Genomic DNA, 27,671 nt, shown 5'->3' with positions numbered 1-27,671 from the left:
ATATATGATTTGCGTACTCTATCTTTATATCTCTGATTGTCAGATAAAATCCTGCCTTGCAGTACTTATTTGTATAAATGAAACCGTATAGTAGAAAATGATATTGCCAAGAGCGGCAGATTCAAATTCAAGATTGTATACTATATTTTTTCACGCTACATTATACATCTGATATTTATCAAACCTATATTGAAAATTTATTTATTTAAAAAAGCGTGTGATTTTTTTTATTTATTATTATAATAAAATTTTAAAATATTGAAAAGAAATGCAAAATATTATTAATTATCATTTGTATTCCATCATTTGAAAGGAGAAACTATTCGTTTTTTCAAAAAATTTATTGTGAATTTTAATTGCTGTTATATATAATACTACAATTTTTAAAAGTATTTTGATGAATTTTTAATACTGATTTTTAATAGTAATCTGATTAAGTGGTTTCCAATACGACTATGTGAACTATTCTAAAAATGGAGGCAAGAGTGCATACATACATATGAAACGACACAACGGCGCGGTAAATGAAAGTTCTACATATAATACGGAACTATGTTAAATAAACATAATCTTATATTAATAATTAATACAAATTAACAAATGTATTTTATTTTTGTTCAACTTTAAAATGTTTCCTGATACATATTTGCGAAGTATTTACTTATTTACGGCAAATGTTATACATGTAACTATGTATGTACTAAATACTGTTTAATTTTGAAAACTTTCGTTTATAGAATGCATAGTAATGATAAAATGCCAAAAGTTTCCTAAACATAAAACATTCCTACCGAGAACAGAAAGCTAAAGTATCGTGTAAAGCAACATAAGATTGTCCTCCAGTCGCGTATGCAACACGTATACCTTGTGAATGTTTGATAGCGCTATCTGAATATGGTCAATACGGTAGGTAACTGTAACACCAACGTGGCCTGTCATCGGTTATCCTGCGAACTTTCCAAGCAGACACGTGGTGCAACACAGTGATACTTCCATCGTACCTCCCCACCATTTTCTGCGCAGACAAATCAAAATTTAGAGAGTAATTTTAAATCTTCTGTGGAACACGAGTTATAACGTTCGCACTCATGTCGGTAGTGACATATCAATTAACGTAACGTATAGACTTTCGTGAGCAAAATAGGGACCGAAGAATAGTCAAACGTTTAAAGCAAATGCTTTTCGCAATTGTATAATTTACATGTAAAGGTACTACATATTGGAATTTTAGAAACTTAAAAATCAAGTATCATTTCGGAGCGTTTAATCAATTAAGTATGCTTATTAATCTTGTATTTATCATGACGTCTATAGGTAATCATTTAATAATCAAGCCTGGAACTTAACGGAGCAGCAGAGGAAGTAATATCAAAAAGTTTATCGACTCGCACATGGTACGTTGGCAAAGTTAATTTACGATGGGAATTCAAATTTTAAATATAAAGAGTATTAAGTTGCTATAACGAGATACGAGATAAAATATCGATTCATGCACTAAAATTTCAGACGCTAAGTAAAAAATGTATATCACGAATCAAATGCAAGAATAAATTGATGTTCTTCAGATGAAATTCTATTTTGGTAAGTTTCTTTTTCATTATATCTACATACATGGTTTGGTGAGTTGAAATTCTGGGAATTTACATTTAGGTTAATCAAATTCGTAAAGAAGCATTGTACATACATGTTTCTTATATGATGTCTACTACTTTTGGCATTACTTTTTACCATGTATACCAAACTGATCGTTGTTCAAAAATTAATACATTATCATCATAATATTTATAAAATGGTTCTGAAACCGTATAATTCCGTTTTCGTTCCCATTTAAGATTTTTAATAATAGCCATTGAAGACTGTGAACATATTCCTTTTAATTGCCTTTCTGATAAAGTACAATTGATGGAATTATTTAATACTTTCATTACGTTAAAATTGTTGTGCAACAAATATAGATTAATGTTTTTATTACGTTACAAAAAATTCGTATCATTTGGATTAGAACAAATGCGATATTCATGTTTTGAAAGCATCTCTATACATAAAGAAATGAATTGACTTTGTATCGTGTACCCTTTATTAGGTAGATTTTTCTATGATTTCCATAATTTCGATATTATAGTAAGAATAGTTGAATTTTTGCAACTTAAAGAATTTTAAGATTTCCGTGTTTCTATTCATCTATATGAGTTGTCTTTAAAACTGTTCAGCACTAGATCATTTCACTGTGACGTTGTTGGAAACAGAGTACTGTGGTATTTTGGCACATTTTGTAGTTAAACACTGACTATTACGACTACTGTATATTAGTGACTCCATTTATCAATATTGATATTTTTTTATAGTTGCGTTAATTCTTTTGCTTTGTTATTAAGCGATTTCAGTAAGGCAATTAGAATTTCGACTAGTATATTTTCTGATGGTAATAACTGTGTGCATCAACGATTTAAAATCGGATTCCTTTTGTTCACGATTGCTTGTGTCTTTAAAAATTGGTAAACTACGAGAGTAATGATTGGTTCCAAATTGCAAGCTATTGGTTTAAAGCTTCTTTGAACTCGTTTTGATAACTTACTTCATATACGAGTATTTACTTTCTACATCTCTAGCTTTTCGTCAAATTACAATAATATTTACATACTATGCGTACAAATATTGATATTATTAGTGTTTACTAAATACATATAAACATATGGTTTATTGCTATAATTATTTTTATCCTGTGCATTGAAATGGTTTTGTTATAAAAAGATATACAATGAGTAATTCGATAGATCGAGTTAAGATAAGAGATAAAAAAATAACAGATACAATGAAATTTAATATTACAAGAATATATTCAATCTTTTTTTATTCTCAGACGATTAATAGCATAATATCAAAATCAGTATTTAATAAAAGTAAGTTTAAGTAAGTTTCGGCTAAACAGATGGGACGTATGAGAGAAAGTCTTATTACAGTATTTAGCAAGTTTAGATGTCCAAGTAATTGCGGATGAAAACTTCAGCGCGCATGCAAAACTTTTCTCGGTAAATCGGAAGAGGTACGAAGTCTCGAACCAGGAATGAATAGACATTTTTGTGAATTTAGCTTACGAAAATTGTAATAGATTCAGACTTATTATCACTGTAGTACTCGAAAACACGGCGTAAAATTTAAATGATCCTTCGACTGTATTTTCAATTCAATCAAAGATGAAAAATGTTTAATCGTCGTCGCTTTTCAAACCTTTTTGAAGGTGTCGATGAAAGGTGTGAAAGGAGTACTCGAACTTGATAGAATCGTCAGCAATATCTTGTTATTATTTAAATGTTCTTTGTGAACGCTCATCGTTTATATCTTTCTGAATATACTGCATCGATTGAATTTCTCAGCGATTCAAATCGTCGATCTTCGATATTCAAATAAATCAGCCACACGTACCAATCAGTCTTCTATGTAAATGCACACGCAAACACAAACATACATATTCGTGCTCACATTTACGATCTCGACGTCCCTTGGCCTGAAGCAAAGCAGAAGTCAATTAAGTCGATGTAAACCGTAACGAGTGGTAACAATGGAGGTAAAGAAATGAATTAGGCAAGAAGATTAAAACGTAGCTAACAGGGCCGCAGAGATACAAGGAACGAAACTGTAGGGATTTTCGCAACAACAAGGTTAGAAGAAACCAATAAAGGCAGATCAACAACTCTTCCCGTGGTAAGATTTTTGAAAGAGGAAACGAAACTGCAAGTCATGAGAACTGGTGGAACAAGCATACATATCCAGCTAGTCACCCTTTTCCAAGGGTTACTATCAGAGTTCGTATCCGCCCGTAAAGAATGGGACAGCGGAGAAAAAGCAGATGCGGAAAGAGATAGAGATTTTAAGGGATAGTGAGAACGAAAGAAGATAAGGTCGCGAAATACACAATGGAAGATGCGTATAGTAGGATTCGAGGTCCGGTTTGTTGGAGGAGGACATTGAACGGAGCAAGTTACCCGCGAAAGAACGGGACACTCGCATCGATCGGATTCCACTGTGTAGGAGTGCAATGAAAAGCATCTTTAAGAGTAGTATAGCGACGTCTCGAAGAGGGGTTGAGGTTGGTTCGGGGCAAAGGTGGGTTGTAGGAAACGCACGGTACGGGGGAGATTCCACGAGACTATTTATATAGCTTGCCATCTAGAAAGTTTGCAAGAACAATTTATTACGGATATACGTACCATTTAAAGACGTCAAAGTTATTATGACAGAGAACTTTATCTGCGATAAAGGGAACGGCGGGGAAGGGACTTCGTTATTCAATCGATGGAAGTGGAAAGTGCTGGATATAATAAAAGAGGGAGCGACTATCTAGAAAGATTTTCTTCTTTTGCGAATCTAATGAAATTGGGTCTTCCTAGATACAGATTTAGGTAAGTCCATCGCGAGTACTGCGAGCAGCAAGAGTATTTAAATAGATTCTTCAAAAGTAATTTTCCTGAGGTGCTACATTAGGTGTAGATATTCTACTTAGAACGAAATCTTGGTATGTAGCAGTACGATGTATACTTAGGAACGTTCTAGAAATTTCTTTAGTTACGGGAATGTACCATTTAAGGCATACCGTTCAAGGTGGAAGTTATGTTTTTCACCAACAAGTCTCGTCTTTTCGTCGATAAAATGGTAACATGATTCGAGCCTTAAGTCGACAGACTTGGAAAACTCCTTTTCTTTCCGTTACGCATCACTTACCCGACAGTATAAGGGTGTACCAGGAAATATACGTGTTCTCTGTAAGTCGTAGTTTAGTAGGTTTTATTTGCGTCTTTTAATGTCGGAACTATTTTCATTTTATCTTTTTTCGGGATAGTAATAAATCTCTGGAAATGGTATTAAATTCTAATTATGTAGGAAAGCATTAATGAGAATGACTTTTATTGTGAAAGAAATTATTTATATCTCTATAAATAATTCGTGGCACTTTTTGTAAACTTATCAAACTGAGAAAATGTGTATTTTCCGTTGAAAGCGTGAAAAATATTAGCACGTTCCTTTCTCTTTTCTACATCAGAAGAAAAGGAGTAGCTTCTTACTTTGCGGTGTTTAAGAATAATACCAAAACGCGGTTTGCTTTTCTTAATTGCACAGAAATTAAATTTGTAGATGTGTCTCGAATAAACATTGTTGAAATAATCTCTCGACTTTCCTTGAATCAAAATCGTGCTAGATGGCTTCGTATTCGTCGAAAATTGCTCCAAATACCCGCGATTATCGAAAAACGATACGTCGAACAACGTTCCGAATCGAGTTCTCGTAGAAGAAACGAAATCCGCAAAGACAGTGAAAGATGTAGAAGCACGGGAAATGATCGTGTAGGAAATGAGGATATCCACTTGTTACGTCGCAGAAACCTCAATGGTTTGTTCTCGTGATACGAGAATAAGGAGCATCTAGCAGTTGAAAGAAGTGTGACTAGTGGAACGGAGACGGAAGTCGGTAGAAGAGGAAAATGGGAATATCCGTATGTCGAAAGAGATAAGTGAAACGGCGATCGAGCTTAGCGGGAAAGAGAAAAAGGCACGACGATGAGCGTCGCCGTTGCCAGGGCAATGAATCGCAGATTGACGCAGGCGTCACGAGTCCAGCCACGCGCACACCCCGTTTTCTGCTCCCTTCCACCCACCTCGAAGCGTGCCGCTGCTTAAGGCATGCACACTACAATAGACGTTTTCTCGTCCGACGCAGTTGGTTGGACTTACGAGATTTGCCGCATTATGATTCACACGTAAAAATCTTCTGATGTGAAAAGTGTCGGTTCACCGCTTTTTACAGTTTTTCGATTCGTTGGATATACTTGGGAAAGCTGCTCCTATTTCCTAGGATTTCCTGGGGTAGGATCAAATTTTGTCGCATGTTACGCAAAGCTCAGAATCGTTTGAGTTCTAAATCTTTAATTTTCGTTATTGAGAATTAGGCAAACGTTTGTCTCAAAAAAGTTTCTCTATTTGTTCGGAAGTTTCCCAAAAGTTAAGAAAGTTCGACTTCGGTGTTTACATGTAAATGTTTCATGGCTAACAGGAAGGGATTCTCAGGAGCATTAAGTTTAATTCAAATCGATTAGTTTTCCGTGCGAAGTTTTAATAGGTTGCGGAGAAAGGTTTTCGCGTTTCGCGTCAGCTTTCATTTGATTGCATTTCGTTCATTATACGATATGGTAATACGTTTACGACCACCGTATTACGAGTCTATAATATCACATTAACGTCCATAATACGAACTAGTCTATATTCGTGAACGTGTTAATTTTGCAGCATGCGTGAAAAATTTACATTCATCAAACGTCTTACTGATGTACTTGCGCGTCTGATAAATCACTGTCATACATAGTTGTACTAATGTTTGATTCAACGCGACCTACTGCCTGAGAGCAAAATCTATATTGCTCGCTTTACGAGGTGGCAACATTATGAATTCAGGGAATTATACCGGTCATACATGTCGACAACGTGTACCAGCGGTTCGCAATCAAAGAAATTGCGAAATGATTTTTAAGTGTTCACGTAAAAAGTGCAGACACGAATATTAAGCTGCCTCGTCGTCGAGTTTTTGAATCGGTGCTTAACACGAGGTTTAGCCGCTTTCCACGAAGTTCGGTCCATTTATGCACGAACAGAGAAAGGCAGAGAAAAAGAGAAAGGAGCCGGAGGCGAGAGCCGCAGGAGAGAGAGATGAGGTGTTGTAGCGTTAGCGAACATTCGTGAAAGCGTACTTTAGACTGTAACGCGCATTCCCAGGACAGGAAGCGAACGGGCGAACCGGCAAGTTAGCAAGCGAAAGGGAATAAAGATAGAAAAGATCCGCGTGCGCTGGATATAGCGTATATCGTCGCGACAGCGTCGACGTTGTCTGTGCCTCTGGTGGGGTGGTTGGAAAAGTTGTGTGAAACTTGAAAGAGAACCAGAGAAGGAAACGTAGGATATACGAAGGAAAGAGAAACGTCGGTGTCCAACCGGGGAGAATCGGAATGAAAGGGGGGACGAATCTGGTGGTGGTGAAACGTTATAGATGTGTAGAGAATCTCGTTGTCGGTGTTGGTAAATGTCGAAAAGACGAAGGTAACGGCGCGGTGGGTGGCGGTGGTGGTAGAAAAGCGATGGTGTTGGTACCGTTGGCGGTGGCGGTGGTGGTAGTGGTGGTGGTGGTGGCAGCGGCAGCGTGTCCCGACGCCGGGAAAGTTTCGCTGAGAAGCGCGCGGAGTGTGAGAACGCGGCGCGAGCGAGAGAGCCGAACGTAGAAAGAGGACAAGAGCGAGACCGCGATTCAGGGGGTGAGAGAGCAAAGGGGATAGAGAATGAGAGTGAGTTTGGAGCGAGGACGGCAACGCGGTGCGGGCAAGGTTTTCGTCTCCAGTTCCCGCTAAGCGGCCGATAGGATTGGAACGAGTTGGCTGCGTACGCGGTAACACACGCGGGGTAACGTGTTTGTCCAGGTAGCGTGCGCGGTGTGATGGTGGTTGTCGTAGCGCGAAAGAACACACGCGGCACGCGCTACCGACGGAACGGACCGGCCCGTGCTGGCGTGTGTGACCGACCGAGCGCTGCCGGTAATAACAGCGTAATAGCGTACTATAGAATATAGTAGTGGGAGATTCTTGCACGAGTTACGCGTGCTGCTACCGCGGTACTCGAGTTCACGCGTGGCACTACGGCCGCGGAAGACCACGAGCGAGCGAGGTCGTCGGAGCGCAAACTGCGTCCTTCTTCTCCTTCCTACTTCCTATTTTCTTCCACCTCTTATACCCTTCTTACTTCCCCACCTCCACCTACATCTTCTCTCTGTCTTCTCTTTCTCCTGCTTTTCCTTCGCCAACTCCTACTCCCGCCACTTCATCTCTCTCTTTCTCATATTCTCTACCTCTAGTGAGATATTGATTTCCCTTAGCTGGCTCCCACGAGGGCAGGCGGCAAGCAACCAGGTACGACTACCTCCGCAAATAGACAGCCTCCGACGATGAGAAGGGAATCATCGCATGTATCGAGAGTATGCACTTTCTAAGTTTCAGGGGTCCACCGTCCCTGCTGCCTAAAACGATCCGCTTCGACGCTTCCTCGCGTTGAATGGTCGTCGCGCTCTCTGTACCACTCAAACGATGCCGCGCTCTTCTCTATGTTTGCCACGTGTAACTCACGTTCGCGTGACTTTTATTCTACATGCGGAAAGTTAGAGGAAACTCGTATCGCTAAGTCTTATGAAAGCGAATACGAGTATAATTTCATAGTAAAGTTAGATATCGCAGCAGATAAAAGATTTTTTTATATAATATTAACTACCTTGCACGTAACAGAGAACGTAAATGTAACATCTTGTAAAAACAGTAGGACAAGTTCCTTTTTAATTCGAAGAATTTTGGGTGCGAGTTGAAATAGCTCGACGCGTTCCTTACGCGTTCTAAGTCGTCCTGCTCTCCTAGTATAGAGTACAGACCTGTCTGATCATATTCGATCCTATACTACTGATTATCGGTTTCCTTTCCGCGAATTTGTTGATAACTCGTTTCGCAGACGGTTTACAAAGCGTCGAATTGAGTATCAGATCTAAACTATAAGCATGTAATCATTTTTTGTTGTTGCGCGGCTAAGTTGCTCAAGAGTAAATACCTTTTCTTTTGCCGGTGATCGCTGTTCGGGAATTCGTAGATGTTCCAAGAAACTTTTGCGAAGTAATGCGCCATCTTGGTTCCTGCGCATTGCTGGCCGACGAATTCGCGAGTGACTTGAAACTTTTTTATTTACCGCGTTCATGCTTACACACAGAGACAAAGGGGGCTGGAGAGGGAGAACTGTTTCCCCTACTCAAACTCTGGATGGGGTGTACGTATCTGTCAACCCCCACTCGGCTCGTGCCGCCTGCCGCTTTCCAGCAAAGTTTTCCCGAGATCCTGGAAACTACGAGCGATGCGGGGTGAAAGAGGGGGGAAAGTCTGTACCGAGGGAGGGGAGAAGCGAGACCGCTTTCTAGTAGCGTGCGCTCACGGGGATCCCTTTTCACCGAATTCTAACCTAGTAACGAGTTTACTCCGTCGGTAACGCCGGACGCGTGCCAGCGATAAACGTGCCGCGTGTTACGGTGACAGTGGGATGAGCAAAGTGGTACAGGACACGAGATGTGGTCACCACGATCAGGCTTCTTATCAGGCCGATTTTTTTTCTCCCAGCAGGACCATGTGCGTAACCTAAGGAAACATGTGACACAAGATAATAAAGAAACGTGAAACTGGGACATTTTTGCTTTTTTTATTATGTTCATTCGTGAATCGTACGGTGGCATCATGAACCGTTTGTTTACGTTGGTGTTCGTGCTGAATTCGACTGACCAACGATGGACACGCTGATATCATGATTCAAAAGTGTTTCAGACTGGTCAGGATTACTGGATCGTGAGGCTTAGTTTTCAACAAATAAATCACGTATGTATAGTTATTATTGCGCGTGACTGTGATTAAACAGGCGTAACTATTTATTTAAGCATAAAGTATTCGACTTGTTTTGGAAATATAGTTACTCGCTTGAACTGTAAAGAACTATTTAAACTTTTGCGCGCTAATTCGAAGCTGTCTATGCAGACTCGTTTGTTAAATAATTTCACGATCGTTTATCGGTTCGACTGTGATCTATCGCCACAGACTGGTAGATTTTCGTATTGCTAGATAAAAAGAGAAAAATCGTTCTCTAATCTGCGTAATTCGTCGCGAGTATCCAGGCGATACTGCGTTTCTCTTCTCTCCGGGGATGGAATAGGTCAGCTGATCATTTACTAGGCACTATATAACGTTGCTTGTTGTGAGAGTATCAACGCTTTTGATTATCGGGATTCTGTGCGCGCAGACTCAATGTGAGATTAATCCTCTGTGAGCTCACCCCTTCCACTATAAACTTACCAATACATGCTGATCGCACGTTCGAAAGTTTCATGAGCGTCGAAAAGTTTTGCGCTCCTGTAGTAGCGCGGATTTGATCGAGAATCGGGGAACTTTGTGCTTACACACCGGAGCAATTGTTTCTTGCGCGTTATCATACGTGTATATGCGATTGTATTTGCGTAGCTGACTTTTAAATTTCATTAGTTTAAGTGTATTGTGGCGGGTAAATATAACTATAAAATGTAATAAAATTATATACATGTTTTCAATTTAATCATTTTCCGTTACTAAAATTTTATATTCTATTCTGTGCGAAAAATTCGTTGATATTTTTATAAAATTATATGCACGGTATTAAGTTAATACCGGTTTTAAGTATCTTCTTATTCCTGTTTTATTGTTATTTTATTTAGTTCGTAAATGTTTCGCTTTGCTTTGCATACATTTCATTTGGATGTAATTCCTTATTTGTGTTGAACCTGTGCTTCGAAAACTACCGATTTGTTGGGATGGGACTGGTAACGGAAAATCTGAACCAGCGGATTTCGAAAAGAATGAACTGAAGCACGAGATATCGGGCATTAAACTTGACGTCGTGTTCTCGGGATTATACGAAATATCGTACCAGTCTGGTAATTGTTAAAAATCTATGTCATACCGGAAGAATACAAAGCGTTCCTTGTATACGAGCCAAAATGATTTTGAGGAAAAAACCGGCGCGAATTACGCTCAGTAATTTTTCTGAAAAAGAACTCGCATACTTCTATGGGCATAAAACATCATGTTTTCAATTTAACAAAATTGGGGAAGCCATACGCATAAAATGTTCACTATCCTCTTTTATTCATTATGAATGAACATAAAACAGTGGTTATTCAGTACAAAATGTCTTCTCTAAAGTCTGACACGCTGGTATTCCAACTGTGATGAAAACAAATACTATACATAAGAAGTTTTTTCTATCTTTACGCTTACCTTACTTCGCGTTAAATAATAATTTAGCTACACTGGTGCGATTCACGTTCACGTATTATCCCCAAAACAAATTATCCGATTATTCGAATAAACATTCTTATCGAGCGAGTTACGTACCATCAAGGGAAACAATGGAAACTCTGAGTTTTCCCTATCTTAAACGCGTTATATGATATCCTGTCCCCGTTTAGTAGCACCTGGGATGACAGTCCGATGCATGAAAAAGTAGAGAGGCACTAATTAAGCCGCTATCATTACGGTTCCGCGGTGTAATTCCGCGTTGTTGGCATTGTGCTTCGAATTCCACCAAGTGGCTGTTGGCCGGGGGCTTTTGGAATCCTCCGGAGCGTGGTCCAAGGCCTTTCAACTCCAATTCCACGCGCGTGCGTCTCATCGTCCAGGTTGACGTCGTCGTCAACGACATCGTCGTAGTCCAGGATGTTTCCTGTTGTTTCCTCGCTTCGCCTCACAAGACCGGAGCTAGAGGTTAATCCGATATTTCGTAGTTGTTACTTCTTTTTTCATACGTGTGAATATTGCCCAAGAGAGTCAGCCCCATTGCTTTGTATCCTTCCGCGATGCATTCTTTCTTCGATGGTCTAAAAGAGTAAATGTGCCATACTTTTAACATTAACAATGGGCAACGCCGCAAAGGAGGAACTCATTAAGTTTATTTAAATATGCTAGAGTACATCTATCAGAAGATAATGTTTTTAAGGAAGTAGTTTGGGGGTATTTCTCTAAGGATGAAGGAAGTAATAAGTCTTCTCCTTTTCGCAATTGTTCTTAACATCAACTATGGTTCGAGTTTATAGTGGTCGTGTAATTAAATTAGGCAACTTGACAGAAAAAGATATTTGGATCATTTTTATTTCCTTCTTAGATTTCGTTCATTAAGTATCAATTCTAAATGTTAATGGGGATAAATGAAACTTATCTTTATAGAAAATGAAACGTCCATTACTTTTGTTACAGTTTTTATTTTTGACGTCTGATATTTTTTTTCGTTCTTGCGAATAAAGTACGAATGCAATTTTTAACGTTATGATTTTCTTCTGTTTACTTTGTTTCATTTACCAACGAGTGAAACGCACTTTGACTGACTGAAACAAGCGAATTTCAACGCTTTTACATATTTTTACAACAAACATGGTAGAAAACAAGCTACAGCTACAATGCATCTATTACATCTAATATAATTGTTTAATTTATTATATCCTAAAAATGGTACCGTTAATGACGAATTTTTTAGTTTATTATTTTTGAAAGAAATATATTCCAATTGACAAGTATTTCTTGACGAGTATTTCTTAAAGCAGTACATTGTTTCATAAGAGTAACATACTAAATATAAATCTTTTAAAAAGAACGAAGCAAAAGTTTCCCAAACATAATTTTATACCATTCGTAACTTCGTAGCGAATAGCTTTTCTGTAACTTTGATACTAAATAAAAATTGGATAAGAAATTGCTGACCTGTGTCAAAGTTCGTATATAGTAAAACTTATTTGATGCCTCGACTTCTTCCAAACTCTTATATCGAGGACACGTTTACCAAAAATTCAGCGAATAAATAATAGTGACGAAACTTGAAATCATGTCATTTGATCGATGTGTTTTCTTACGAAATCAACCGCAAATTTAAGTGATTTTGGCACGCTTCAATATTTACGTATAAAATCGATATTTTAAAGAGATTCAGTTTCGAAACTTTTGAGTGTATCTAATATTATAACGGTGAACGGCACGCTCATTTGTTCGATTTTAAACGTGAAAGCGTCGAATGTGCACTCAATCATTAAAAGCTTTGTTTACCGGAAAGACTGGCGTTTTAGAATGAGCAATGGATACAATATTTCAAGTCTCGGTATCCGTTCGGTAGTTTTCGTGCTGACTCTTGGCGAAAAGGCTTGAAATCGTTGAGAAGTTGCGGATGCCGGGACAGATGAATGGGAAGTAACAGATAACCAATCGTGCGAGTATAATAGCCAAGCAAAGCTGCGCACAAGCATTTCCTTTTCCTTCTTCGGTTAATTTTTCCACGAGGTAAAATTTAAAAAATTTCGAAATTAGAATTTTATATGAATGAAAATTATATTAATTCTCTGCTTAATATTTGCGTTATACATTCGCAAATCAAATATCTAAATATTAAAGGGTTACAACGAACGATTATAAATGTCCGTTCTTAGAAACAAGGAAAAAATAAATTTTATATCGAGAATATCCGAATTACATTTCTGTCAAGCTTTCATACGGAAAAAATACGTTCTGCTTTTCGAAAAGGTTTCCGGATTCCGAATACACAATCTCGCTATAGCAAAATACTGCAACACGCTTATCATCTTCGATCGCGGTATTATCCGACAAAAAAGCGTGGACAGATTACATGATTTTCAGATACGCGTTTCGGAAGGTCTCTGATAACTGCCACGCTGCCGAGAATTTTCTTTGCGGAGTGATCCAATTGTTTTCGTGCACAAATCTCCGATATCGGTTCGGTCCACCGTTGCCATAGTTCTATTTTCTTCCCACCGACCACCTCTGTTTTTCTCGTTGCCAAAATCGAAGTATCGGCATCAGCGTGGCCCGACGCCGACGGTAAGGAGGAAGTTTACGTCGTAAACTTGGAGTCTTAAGGGTGGAATTATAGTTGAGTAGAGCTCGCGTTAAGCCACGCAGTTGTTACCACGGTGAGCGCTTTAAAAGTTGGTCTTAGGTGTTCGTGTTGGTACCGGGAGAGTGGGCGAAGAAGAAGCCAGAAGAAGCGAGAACGCGCGATACGATGGAAAGAGACGCGGAAACGTGGTTAAGTTGCCAGGAAACTTTGGTAAAACTGAAAAGTTAATTTCGTCGTGTTAAATTACTCGAGCGCTCGGGCATTAAACTTGCAAAAGTTGGCCGGATGACTGAAATACGTACCTTCCGCCACCTCCCTCTTCTTCTTCTTCTTCTACTTCTTCCTCTTCTTTTTCTTCTTCTTTCTTTTCATTTCTCTTCTACCGTTCGGTGCTTTCTTCCCTCGTTTCTATCGCTGTGTCATCTAATATTGATACGATCACGTTCGTTTAATTGTTATCTCAATCGTATGTAATAAACGTTCGACGAATCTTTTCTATATGGAATCCGTGTCGTGAATTATGATATGAATGTAATTATGTAATAGTAATCAATATACATATATACTTGTTTAACGATTATTCAAACCGGTGCGAATAACGATTATTTAATTGAGAATACAGAAAAGATTTTATCGCTTTGAGAAAATTATTACAAAATTTATTCATGTACGTATTATGAATTTATAAACGAAATGTAAAATATTGATGTGATCCTAATCTTATTTTATTAGGTGATTTGTAAATTGTTAATATGACAATGCTAGCTCTATCATTTAAATGCATACGTCCAACACATCAATCAAATAGAAATTCGGATTAATAGCCTGTGCACAATCGTTTATCTGTTATATTGCAATTGCGAAGAATGAAAGTGGAAAGAGCACACTATCGTGGCAAGAGATACAAGTCATTCGAATCGAATCGTTAACGCTTTAGCCAATATTGTAAAATACTTCACTTTCACGTAATTTCGAAGCAATTGTATAGCTTTTCAACTGGTATCTACGGCATCATTAATTTCCTATGACCTATATATTTATCGATTTTCAAAAAAATTTAGAGAATCGTTTGATAGGTCAAATTGTAAATCTGTATGAATCGCTTCAATTTGTTATATATATAACAAATATATACACACGTATACACATATACATTGGAATATGACAAATTGACGGAATTCATACATGTATATGTATGAATTCATATATATATATATATATGTATGCGAGAGAGGAGATAACTGATGTTGATATTAATTTTATTATTTATGAAATACGTTAGTAGTTTTATGTTACATATTATTACATCATTTTAAAACAGAAGAAGGACGTAACGAAATTATTTGCCGAAAATAAAATAAAACGGGTGCTGTATACAAGTTGTTACATTATACATATAATCAAGTCATATCGATTATTAACAAAAAATAAAACAGTAAGGAATATAACGTTGATATCGCTTTAAAGTTACACGTGGTAGGCATGCGAATTAAAAATATTTGTTGAAGTCAATAATCTTTTCTTTAATTCTGGTATTTCAATTTAAGCAAACTTCAAAGAAGTTTAATAGTAACATACAGTATACATACGTCTACTGTAGATTGATCGAAAGGAAATAGAGAAGAACGGCTATGGGGATGGGGTTCTTGCCGTTCCGCTCAAAATTTATTTCGCTACGTAGTTTGTAGTAAATTTACTTAGCTTTACATTCATGGTGTATTTTTATGTAATAAATATGTGACGGGTGTCTAAACTTTCAAAAATATAATATTGATTTACAATTATTATTTTTAATAAGAAACAGTTTTAATATTACGTTAATATCATGAAACATTTGACATAATGTTATATAATAGAACGTAGCAAGTGAAAGGGAACAATTAAATCCGAATTGGTGAACTGTAGGACATAAATGTTATTTTTAAAGGGCTGGCAATGAGTAATATAAAAAATACCGGCGCAAAATATTTTGCAATATTAAAATGTTTTAATTATTTTATCCAGGCATTTAGTCATAAAGATACCTTTATTAAAATACTCATAGAAATATGTGTGTATATCACGTTCGTTTCTTCACTAAATTTACGTATAAAAACATATATTTTAAATAAAATTTGGTATATTTGATATCTATATTTTTATTTTAATATTAAACTAAATTGAAAACTCAGTTTACTGGTATATGAATGTTTAAATTAATTTTCATCTAAATACTACAATATTCACACTGTGTAAAGCGCCTGAAAAATGAAAAGGAATTAATGGTATATTTATGTCGTTGATAATATACATTTTGTGAAAAGATACGAATATTTGTTTCGTATGATCTTCTCAAGATTAGTTAGAATTTCACGATGTATTTTATCTTGCCATATCCTAAGACATTCGTTGCTGTTTTTAATTAACTGTTCTCAAAAGTTTTATTTTTGTAATTAAAATTATACATTCATAAATCTAATAAACAAAGTGGTCTCTGAAATGAAGCGGTACTATAGTGTTTCTAAAGTTGTACAATTGAAAGTTGTTGTATTATCGCTTGATCTGATAAAAAATTGTTGAGAATATTGTTATGTTCTTTTTCTGTTATTAGTATACAAAAGTTGGGCTGTAGTTAAAATGGATCTGCAGCTTTTACATTTAAGTAATTTATCGCAATAACTACATACAATGTATTTAAACATTGCTAGAGAAGTTATCGAATTAATTATTTGTGCAGCTGCTAAGTTTGAACTTTTTGCAATAAAAAAATGCGAACTTCCTCGCACAAAAATGATCATGTATACTTTGCCTCGAAATATCAGTATTGAAATTACAAGAATCAATACCTATTTCATTTCCGCACTGTATAAAGTGTACAGATAGACATTTTGCTTGCTATGTGTATATAACATATTGGCTTCCAGGTAATTGAATTAAAATGTATACTGGAATCAAAATTATTTTAGTTCGTGAAGTAATCATTGTAAGCTATTAATTGAAGTAACTTCATATTCCACTTTGTATGCGCTTTTTGGTATCGACCTATATAAAAAAACTATAATGTTACGCGTGACATCATTATAGAATACTGAATATATTTTTTCGAACGATAATAAAGTCGCTTCATATTAGTTAAACGTGTTATGACAGTTATCCTTATTTACTGCGGTAGAATGTATGTGACACTCTGTACAAACACTGCGGACAATGGTAGAATGGGTTATGGTAGAATAAGAATTTTGTTTCTCTACTGAATTATTTCTAAGCAAATTTATAACACATCTTTTTAATAACAATGAATTGTTATCCACATCAAGGTATTTAACATGACATCAAATATAAATGACAAGGTTATTTTAAATTTAATTCTACAGCAGTTTAATAGAAAATATCACAGCAGTACGTTCTAAATTGTTCTGTAACAGACACGAATACTGTTATTTTCGAGTTTGCATCGAATCCAGATAATAGATAATCGTAATGAATCTAATTGCTTTCAACACTCCCTCCAGTTTTTCGATTGCAGTTCAGTCGGTAAGGTCACGGTCGTATTGCTCGCCGACGTCGTGCATTGCTATAAGTGTACTTGGTCGAATGTGTGTGCACGATCTGGCGCGTGCGTAAACACACAAGAGAACAAACTTTCGCGGCGGCTTCGGGGGTGAGTTACCCCACCGTTGTGCGCACCGAGCGATTCTCCACCAGCACGTGCAGTCAACTTTAAACGCACATGCACACGCTCGCCGCGATGTCATTTCAGTTTGAGCCATTTAAAGGCATTACTTTTTGCTTCGCGCAACGAGGAAGCTATATTCTTTTCTTTGAGTGTTTGTAACTTGAAAACTGCTTACGATGATGACAAAAGTAAGTCGTTGGCTGAAGTGACTTAAGAGCGTCTGCTGGAAAATAAGTTACAAGTTCTGCAACAAAAATTTTTTACCTTTTGTCCGTGAATACTTTTGTTCAGATTATTCAGTCGTCTCGGATAAGTGTATAGAATGATTTTTAAAGTGAGAGAAAAGGATTTGTTTTTTCTTAGCTTTAATTTGGAATTTTATATTACTTTCTAATATGATCATGTTTTATAAATGTTCTTTACTTAATTCTGTCACGTCATTCATTATATGAGAGTCTCTCCTCTCATATAATGTTGCTTCTCTCAGCAACAGGGATAATGTGTATTGTTCTATGTAGCGGTAGATAGATAATATCTTTATTGTTTTCCTTACAAATTACAAGGGGTTCCGCTTCTTTCGTTTGTTTTGTCACTATTACTATCTTATACCTAGTAATTACCATATTTCTTATCCGCTTTCTTTGTTCTATGTAGTGATGAAAGATTTAAATTTGATACGACTACTCGCAGAAGTTTAATATTCATTCTGTTGGTCCAACATTTACGTTTGAAAATTATAATAACAAAGAATGCAGACATCTGTATACGGATAGTTGGGACACGATCACGGGTGTAAACGTTGGTACAGAGACGGTGATGCAGAGTGTAGGTTTATATCGTGGTCAGCGTCGCGGCGCGCGTCATCTTCTATCTCGCTTGGCTCCCGTTCGTTCCTCTTTGTCTCGGAAAAGTTTCCGGTGATGAGCTTTGTTGGCCGTTTCCCCTACAGGACGGAAAAGTTAAATGCGAAAGTTTTATCCGATATCCAGTTTCACGACGCTGCTGGAAAAAGGGATCTACGCACACTGTTACGTCGAGATTTGGATATCCTCGATAATCATAAGGTTTATAATATATGCCTATATCGTTCAGCATAATCAAAACGTTACGTAGAATATTTTGGAAATTTTATTCCTACTCACACACACGCTACGCGATGTGGATTAATCATATAACCGGAAATTTTTTAATACAAATAACAAACATTGAAATTTATTATCGAGCAAATTCACAGGAATCGTAATGAATACTCTTCGACGTCTCTTCATTATTCATTATTGAAACTAACCATAAATTTCGTTATGCAATTAATATAACAAATAATTCATACCATAATTGTGTTATTAGCAATTGATGTGCTGTTTACTAATTCATTAGATAGCTACCACTTAACGTTGTATTAAATATCGAGTACTAATAGCGACGTTAATAGTTTGTTTTTTTTGTGATAGAATGGCGTCAAAGAAGACGAGGCAAAACCATTCTATACAGCACTTACTAGAGCTGCCAAGCAACAGAGAGACAAAATTGCCGTTATATTCTGTGAAGGAGTCAACCCAAACGCCACTCATTCCAACCCCCCGACAGGTCCCGGTAACTGTGCTGCATCCCTCGCCGAAAAAGGTAAGTGAAGCATGAATAAGTTATCAAAAATCTTTTGTTGTCATTCAATTTACAGGAACATAAAGACCAATTACTTTCTTCTATCTTGTCTTTACGTCGCGTTAACAATCCTTTGAAGAATCGTGAAATTAAAATTGAACCTACGTTAAAAATTCACAACGCCTTTTAACAAGGCTCTGAAACATAATTAAATATAAAATTAATTACTTCCACTATTTAAGTACTAAGAAATAGCAGATCATTTTCATAGCCTTTCTGACGTTGAGAACGTTTTCATGAGGTGTAAGCGTTCTTCTTTATGAAACTTGTAATTAAAATTCTACAAATCATTTTTGCTATAATCGTTTCGTAAAAGTATAAGTAATGAAGTTTATAAGTTTAATGACAAAGACACGAACATCTTCGTCTGAAGTTACTTCTGAAATTTTTCTGATTGGTCGTAACAAGTATAAAATTAGCTGTTTAACACGAAGTTAGTTTTCCACTAACTCCTTCCAAATTATTTCTAATTAAAAGTGTGACATTTCACATAATTTCTTAAAGTTGAACTTTTATCTCTTTTCCAAGAAACGTGAAGTATATTTCTGTTTCTTCTTTTGCGAATAACGTCTATTGATGAGAGTCTTATTGTAATAATATTCCAGCCCATCTTACCATAATAACAATAACTTAATGAAATTAAATATTCGAAGCTGTCAAATTGAATAAGATGACGTTTCATGTGATTCGTTCCTCATTGCTACGAGTTAATTTTTAATTATCTATAATGTTGCGTTCGTTCGTAGAATGAATGAGGAGATTAAATAACTTTTGTTCGCAGAAAAAATGGGATTGACAAGAAACGTAAAGTGGAACTCTTGTAACCGCGTAAAGCGCTGACGTTTTATTTTATCGTGGAGGTTTTTTTATCGATCATTCGGCACTTTATTATTGCTCCTATAAATGTCTACGTAAGCTCGAATCCGCAACAACGAAGTAGATAATTTTTTATCTTATTTTCACTATATAATATATCATAATTATAAAAATATAGAATGTTTTTTAAATAATTTTATTTCGGTATAAATAATTTAACCTGTAAAATATATCTACGATGTTGCGGTATTGAGTATCGAACAGTTTTATCGTGAATATTATTTTAATTTTTTATAACGAATTTTTCAATTATTAAATTACAATAAGTTTACTTTCTTTATCCTGAGACAAATAGGGCTCGGAATTTGTATGCTAAAGTAGGAAATTATTTTACATAACTCTAAATACGTAGGAGAATATCTATTTTGGCTGATCGAAAAAGTTTTCCTTGCAGCTGTATGATTACTCTTTTGTTTCTTTTTCGTTCCATTTTATCCGGCAGGGAGTCATGAAGGAGGGATTCACGTAACTCGGTAGGGGAGGCTTCGGCTTCCCTGCAAAATAACGATTTTTAAAGTTTCTCGAGGAGTTTCAAACCTTTTCCCACCGAGATTCGTCGACGAAGTTTCCAAAGTTTGAACCGCGTAATTGGAGAGGAAAGGAATTTCCTCTAACCGTATAAAATGGTTCGTACGTTCGATGCTTAAATTCGACGATGTGATAGGTCGCTCTGTTAAGAGGCACTTGTGCTAATGTTACTTCAAGAAATCAACCTTCTAAAATAGTAATAATTTTTATTTCGAAACAGTATCATTGAAGAAGTTAAATATTTTTACTGGGCTTATTCTTTGATTACTTCCATTACTATGAAAAGTTATTGTACAATGTTAACTGTTCATTGATACATGCAATTGTATTTATATCAATGTATCTCATGGAAGGTACAAAGTAGAATATTATCAGTCAGTAGTAAATATCGCTTTAGTCAGACATTCTCTGATCAGATACTCGGTCGATAATCAAATATTTCACTATGCTGAAAAGAACATACACGTTTTACGTATTTTCAGATACAATTGAATAAGTACAATAAACGAAAGAAGAAGTTGTTATTAGGTATTTTAAAAATTTGGAAGAAGTTATTACCGACAGTACTATGGGTACATTGTTATCAACGATAGCTCATAGACGGATACCTCATCTAGGGGTGGTTTTAGCAGATTCATCCTTAGTGGTGGTTTGTACCGACAAAGTCAAGGTCACATCTATCGGTAAGGTAGATTACTGAGTGGGACAAACTGTTATCGACAAATTGTAACTTATTTGCGCAAGTGTTGATTTAAACCAGATGATAAGCGCCTTAAATTATCGATTAACGTTCGATTTAAAAAATTTTATTATACATAAAAATTTAAAATATTTTCATGTTTTAAATTTATCCATAAATACATTAATAATATGTTTGCATGCCATAGTAATATTTCAATAAATTTTTAATGAAAACTTACACATATGAAATCACGCAAGGCTTACACAGTTCTTCCTTCGCAGTACACTCTATATAATATTTATAAAACGGGATAATGAACAGTTAAAAGTTTTTAATCGTTATATTGGTCACAAATTCTAATTTTTAATCTTTTTTAACAATAAAAAAAGTTTCTAGGTTTTTAAAATTATAGAAATATATATTTTTGCCATGATAATACTCTCAGTAGGATAAAAAGACAATACATTTCATAGATGTTGCGTTTATTTAAATTTTCTGAATAATCTTTCATGCAGGCGAATTCACATACTTTATGAGGGAATAATTTGCTATTGAAATCCTATGAATGGGAATATAGTTGGAGCGTCTTGAGCATACGCAAGGTGGTAGGCGGAACTGAATTTATGATAATTGCATAAATCAGAGCTTTCCTCCACAATAATCATAATCTATTGAGATAGTTGTGCGAAGTTAGCTATTTAGCCAACGGCGCGCATAACGGAAGGAGGCCAAGGGGTTTCGTAGGACCGTGAATAAGATAAAGTCAATGTTGTAAGATCGAATCGACAACGAAAAATTCCTTATTTGCTTTTGACCTGAAAATAATTATTCTATTACTTCGTAATAAGTAGTGTAAAGCTTTTAAGATAGAACATTTAAAATTTTAAGTGCTACATTATTTAGGATCATTATGTAATCATGTTCAGTGATGAAATATTAAAGTGCTAGCGTTTGCAGTAATATACTTTTCAGATTCTATTTATTTAACAAACTGTTTCCTGTAAAGAAAGGATTGAAATGGACAGATTTAAAAAAATCAATAAAAATGAAGCGTCGTCACGAATCTGAAGAAAACGACTATAGAGGGCGCCAGTGGTGTCGCTATCTTCCGTGAGAGGGTTAGCTGCTTGTGACTCCTGAATACAGATTTATCAAATAAATTATAGCAATGATAGCTGTTTAATAAATAAATAATACAATTATTTTCACATCTGATCAGCACACGTTATAAAAATACATAAAACATTTTAAGCAATATTTCTACATTCTTCTGTCGATAACGTTTTTAAGTTAATCAGCAATGAGTAAATTACATTTTTGTAATTATTTTTATCACAAAGTGGACAAAAATAGTTTGTATAACACGTGCAACATCTTTTCTGTCACCTAAAGACGTACGGGATTATTTCAATAATGTTTTGATATTCCTAGGTAGAACCCTAAACGCGTAAGAATCAATTTCAGGAATCATATTTTAGGCTTCCCTAGAAGTAAACATCGTTTCAAAGTTACTTAAACCGACTCTAATGCACTCGAACGATTATCATGAGAGTTAAGGCACGACTTCTCTGTTTTCGTATCTTCCACGCGACACGACGACGACAGTGGGAAAAATAAAGGGCGACTGACATCTCGATATTACTGGTGATTTCTTTATTAACATCGTGAGGTGCGAACCTTCGGGTAATTATCTATACGCTGCTGGAATATTAATGGCGAAATCTGCTCCGTCTGAAATGTCGGGATTATTATGGTTACGATTACGATTATGAGCAGTTATTCTTTTTAAAGGAGAACGATTATAGTCTGGGGGTAATATTCTTACAAGAATTTTTGTAATGTATTTATTTCAATATACAGAATACTCAGTATTATTCACGCTATAAATTAACGTGATTTATAGTTCTATTACTTAAAATATAATTTTTAATCATTAACCCTCCTATAACTTTAAGCTAATTAAAAGATATTATTCTTCTGACTTCATTGATAAATTTTACTTTAAAATCTAATACAGCAAAGTACATTTTGTCAATTGCATTGATACTGATATCATTTAGGAAATGCGCTTTCTTTTTTTCGAAACTCGTTCATTCGAGGCCGGACGCTTTTTAAAAGAATTGTAATAGAAAAGAAATGACATGAATATTTCTATACATATTGTCAAGACGGCATTAGCAATCACTTGCTCTGAAGGAGAGTTAAAAAGACGAGGCACAGTACCCTTTAACTTTGTCGAGCTGTCATACTGATCGGGGTTGGAACGAACCCTCCAATTCTCTCGGTGGGAGTAACCACGCGGTTGAGTGAATTTTTATGAATGAATGCGCGAGGATACCTAGATCCAAGGCTTTGGAATGCGCACCCTGTTTTCACCCCTGAACCTATATTTACGTCAGTGACTCTCAATTTGAAGTTCTCGTAACCTATAAAACCTATAGGGAAGGATGTTACCGTTAAAACACACCCCTTTGGGGTGAATAGGCTTAAAATAAATCGAATGGTCTTTCGATCATTCATTTCATTCCTAAGTACCTATATATTGAATCATTTGAAATATTTACATATGCATTATATGTAATTTGTATAGACTTAATTTATTCACTCTGCTTTCAATAATAACTTTACTAATTTCAATGCGTTTAGCTTATCTTCTTATTCAGAATAATTCAATATCTCATTTTTTCTTTAAAATTCTTTATTTATTATTAATCTCGTAAAGAATGCCACATAAAAGAAAGATTACGTACGATTATTTTACGTATACTTTCCATACGCTTTCCTCGCGTTTTATGAAGATATTTTGAACCATCACTCGAGGGTTGAAGCATATAGAATTCATCCAGCCCTTAGAGACTCGAAATAATGTCATACGTCATACACGTATCATTGTCGTGGTTTATGCCATAGCATAAGCTTCTTCCTTGGTGTTTGAACATTTTTGCATGGGATGAAAATCATAATTGTGCACCAACATCGTCGCACTCTTTAGCTACAAAGGGACTTTTGCAGAAGGGTCTGAGGCTGAAAGTGTTAGCGGCAGTACAAAAGAACGCTTAACCCTCGGTAACCAGAGGGGAGTTTATAAAAATCGTGTCAATTAGGCCTCGAGAAAGAAAGGCAGGTCGGGTAAGGTGTTCCGTTAGACAAGGGCTTTAAAGCTCGTATTATGAAGAGATCGTTAACAAGCAATTTACCTTTTGAGCGGCTCTTCATAAAATTTTGCACTTTCTTGTTGTTGCATCAGGAATCTTGAAGTGTTTCGTGTAACGAGTAGTAATTTCTTATTAACTCGAAGCATAATATCTTCATTAAGTCTTTATTAAGTTCCATTACACCTTAAGACACAAATTTGTGACATACACATGTATGAAACTGAGTTTTTTAATATATTCATTTTTTAAATATATTTAAATATATTCATCGAAATTCCTGTTATTAAATCGTTGTTGAATTATTTGAAAATTATATTGGAATTAATGAAGCAAGAAGCAAAGAAATTCTGTCCCGTTCAAATTTCTGTGTTCATATCCTGGAATTGTGATTTTTAGAGGAAGGAGAAGGGCCGATCGGACCTAGGCACAGCTCCGGGTGAGGATTAGCCCGCGGGGTATTGTAACGTCGTAAATACATCCCCTTTTTACCCCTCGAGCTTAAACTCGCGGTACTTCTCTCGGTTCTCTGGTCGTTTGTCGGTCGGTAACACCACCAACCATTGTCACCGACTTTGGATTCAGTACGAGGAAATAAAATAATTAATACATACATTTCATTGCTTTGCACATACAAATACATAAAATAAATACTCTATATTCATTAATCATAAACTTAAACAATAACTTTATTACGGTGATACTTATAAATTTTGATTTTAATAAAATGTCCTCAAATTCTAATCATTTAGTCGAGTTTCTCTTAATTTCGATTTATTAGATCTAGATCTCTTCGTCGATCCTCATCATGCCTCGATCCCGTTTGTTTGTTGATTTAGCAGCTATTTTCATTATCAAACGTGATCACGAGTTAAAATTTCGGCTAGTCAACCTCCGAAGCCAGTTGCAATTTTTCTACATAATGGGGAAAAGATTAGGGAAAGCATTCCGGCGAGGTACTTTAGCCAATGTCATCGTTTCGATTCCTACACCCCCATAGTCTCCCTCTTCCATTTTCCTTTTCCTATCCGAAAGCGTAGCGCCCTCCGGTTTTCTATCTGGTTTGACGGTAGCGGAGAGTACGAGAGACCCCTATTCCGTGGAACGATATCTCGAAGCGAAATCCCGGTCGGTCTCGCGTTTATAATAGTTGAAATGGAAAGGGTTGCACGCGAAGGGCTCCGGAAGGATTGCGGGGTTATAATGAAATATAGGCTCGTTCCGCTTCGTATAAGACTGCATTAAGATTATACGTTGGCGCGCTCCTTGGCGACCGAAGAAGGTCGAAATAAACGAGGAAAGGTAGTATGAGGATGTAGCTGGTGGCTACGGGTTAAAGGGGTAAGGGGTTCCTCCTACGGTGTTTTAATCAAGCCGGATTTGCTGCGGTAAGCCGTGGTTCCAACTTTCATTTTAGCCAACCCCGCCCTGACAAGCCGTGCACGAACGTTTCGTCCGCTTCTCTGCCTCTCGCTCTCTTATTCTTGCGATCTTTCCGCTGTTTGCCTGCTCTAGCTCTTTCTCTTTCTCTCTTCATTCTCCCACGTTCGGCAGACATCCATACGGAGTGTTTGTCCTGCATTAAAACGCTATCTCTGTTTCGTGGAGACGCGTGATCTCCGCGGTGTTGTTCTCCTTAAGAAACTCCGGTAAGGAACAGGGACCTGGTGCGTCGCAATTAAGTTATTAACTCTGATGGAAACGGAGCGCTGAGAAAGATGTACTTTTCGTATGATGCAATGGTTAAGCTACCGCGAAGGACCGAATCTCGATCGTGAAAGGATTTAATGTCGAAGTTAACTTATTACAAGAATTTATTCCATTGCTTCATGGAGAAAAATTGAATGAATCGTGGAATATGAAAGATGTACTTATTTCGAATTTTAAATCAGAAGAGACACTATAAGTCGCTGTTTGAAATTACTCTAGCTTATGCTTAGCTAATTATACTTAACTTATGTAGCGTATGATTTTGTGTTACTGAATAACGGTATATGGTTGCATCTTTTCTGTCTTCTCTTTGTTCTTACCATAATTATCATATTATATATAATAAAATAATAATTATTATATATTAAATAGATAATTATTTCCAGTTCGCTTAAAGGGATGCTTTGTGGATATCTTTTTTATCTATCTTCTTGTACTGGCTATTCCATAGCTTCGTTTATCTACGACGATCAATTCAGTTACAATGTGTCTATTCTGCGGATTAGTAACTACAATGTATAGTTATGTACGCTGGTTTCAGTACAATGACACAACGATTTTAAAAATGCACATTCAAATATTAGGTTTTAATAAAAAATCATATATAACTTTCTTATTTAATACTTTTTAGCCTATATGAAATATAGAATTCAGCTCGGTATGATAAATTTTCAAAATATAGATCATCCAGGTTGATCAGACGGATCAAACTTCCCTCCGGAAGTCGAAACCCTCTTTCTTCGTTATTGCCAAACATTTCTCCCTTGCTTGGAAACCGAACCGCCTAATACTTTAGTTAGCACTTCCAATACAGATTACATGACAAACTCGTCCCCCTTTTTCGACGAGACGGCATCCAACATGGCATCGTGTTCCTTACTCGTTGTCCAATATTCTTCAAATCCCAAGGATCTATCGAGTCTTTATGTCTTAGAGAGTATTCTCGGTTATTACCTCTGTGTTTGCTTTCTGGTAAGTGATATTCCCAGAGGACGGGCGTAATTTTATTAACGCCGCTGTTAGTATTTCTATTTCGAAGGGAAATAATAGATAGGTCATATAAAATTTCTGAAATTTAGCGTTTATCGAAGTTAGTTACTTTAGTTAGTTAATTTACAATGGAAATCCATCGAAATTGAATACTCGAAATTGTATTCTTCGAGCACCAGTCGACGTAGAAGCACTCCTTGAGTGAAATTCAAAGGAAACGAAGCTACCACTAGCCTAATAGGACTAATCTCTCGATCACAATGCCCTTGTCGACAAAGATATTCGTAGGTGGAATTCGTTTCATCTTGGCTAGAGTTTAAGCGGAGCATGTGGAAGGGAAGGTGGGTAGATTGGAAGGAATGAACATAGAGCAAACAATATGGCGTCTGCCAGGAGAAACCCAAACCGTTGCGGACCGGTCAGTATGCAATATGCTAAGGTTCTGCTTTTCCCCTCCCTTCTTCCTCTCCTTTCTACTACTAGCCGAAAATTCACTATCCGTCTTTCTCTCTCTTCCCCTTTCTCTATTCCTCCTTTTGGTCCTCTATAACCTCCGAATCCTTGGGTTTGGGAATTTAATTACAGTATAGTGCCTACATTGTAGCCCCAGCCGGCCCGGAAATAAACTCCCCATTGTCGCGGCACAAAGCTTCTATTTGTCACGAGACCTGGGCGTTCGACACCCTTGCGACGCACGCCACCCCCGCGCGCCACCTGTCCTTCGTGCCTTTCGATATCGACTTTTCCGACAGCGCCACGACTTATGTTGCTTCTCATGATAAAATGCCACTTGGTTAATAAACGGAGCTAAGTGCAATCCAGCCAATGGATTTTTTTTTTTTTTGGCGTGAACGATCGACGAATAATTTAAAGAAAGTTGAATCGGAGGTATAGATATAGAAGATGCAACATTCTACGATGGTAGACCGTAGATT

General features: G+C 36.4%; 1 protein-coding gene across 5 annotated transcripts in view; it reads left to right on the top strand.

Moving 5' to 3' along the window:
• Window positions 1-8,976: 8,976 nt before the first annotated feature.
• The window catches only part of LOC139989232 (uncharacterized), a 304,461-nt gene continuing 285,766 nt past the window's right edge, over window positions 8,977-27,671 (top strand). For 2 of the 5 annotated variants that reach the window (XM_072007392.1, XM_072007393.1), the window contains exons 1-2: window positions 8,977-9,433; window positions 18,588-18,759. In XM_072007392.1, the coding sequence (XP_071863493.1) occupies window positions 18,589-18,759 (171 nt within the window). In that variant the 5' untranslated portion in view covers window positions 8,977-9,433; window position 18,588. The remainder of the gene's footprint in view (window positions 9,434-18,587; window positions 18,760-27,671) is intronic. The other 3 variants (XM_072007386.1, XM_072007385.1, XM_072007387.1) reach the window with 3 other exon arrangements.

Source organism: Bombus fervidus, chromosome 7, assembly GCF_041682495.2.
Source record: "Bombus fervidus isolate BK054 chromosome 7, iyBomFerv1, whole genome shotgun sequence".
NCBI classification, from domain to species: Eukaryota; Metazoa; Arthropoda; class Insecta; order Hymenoptera; family Apidae; genus Bombus; species Bombus fervidus.
The sequence above is the reverse complement of the archived record's forward strand: the minus strand, read 5'-3'. Positions and strand labels throughout refer to the sequence as shown.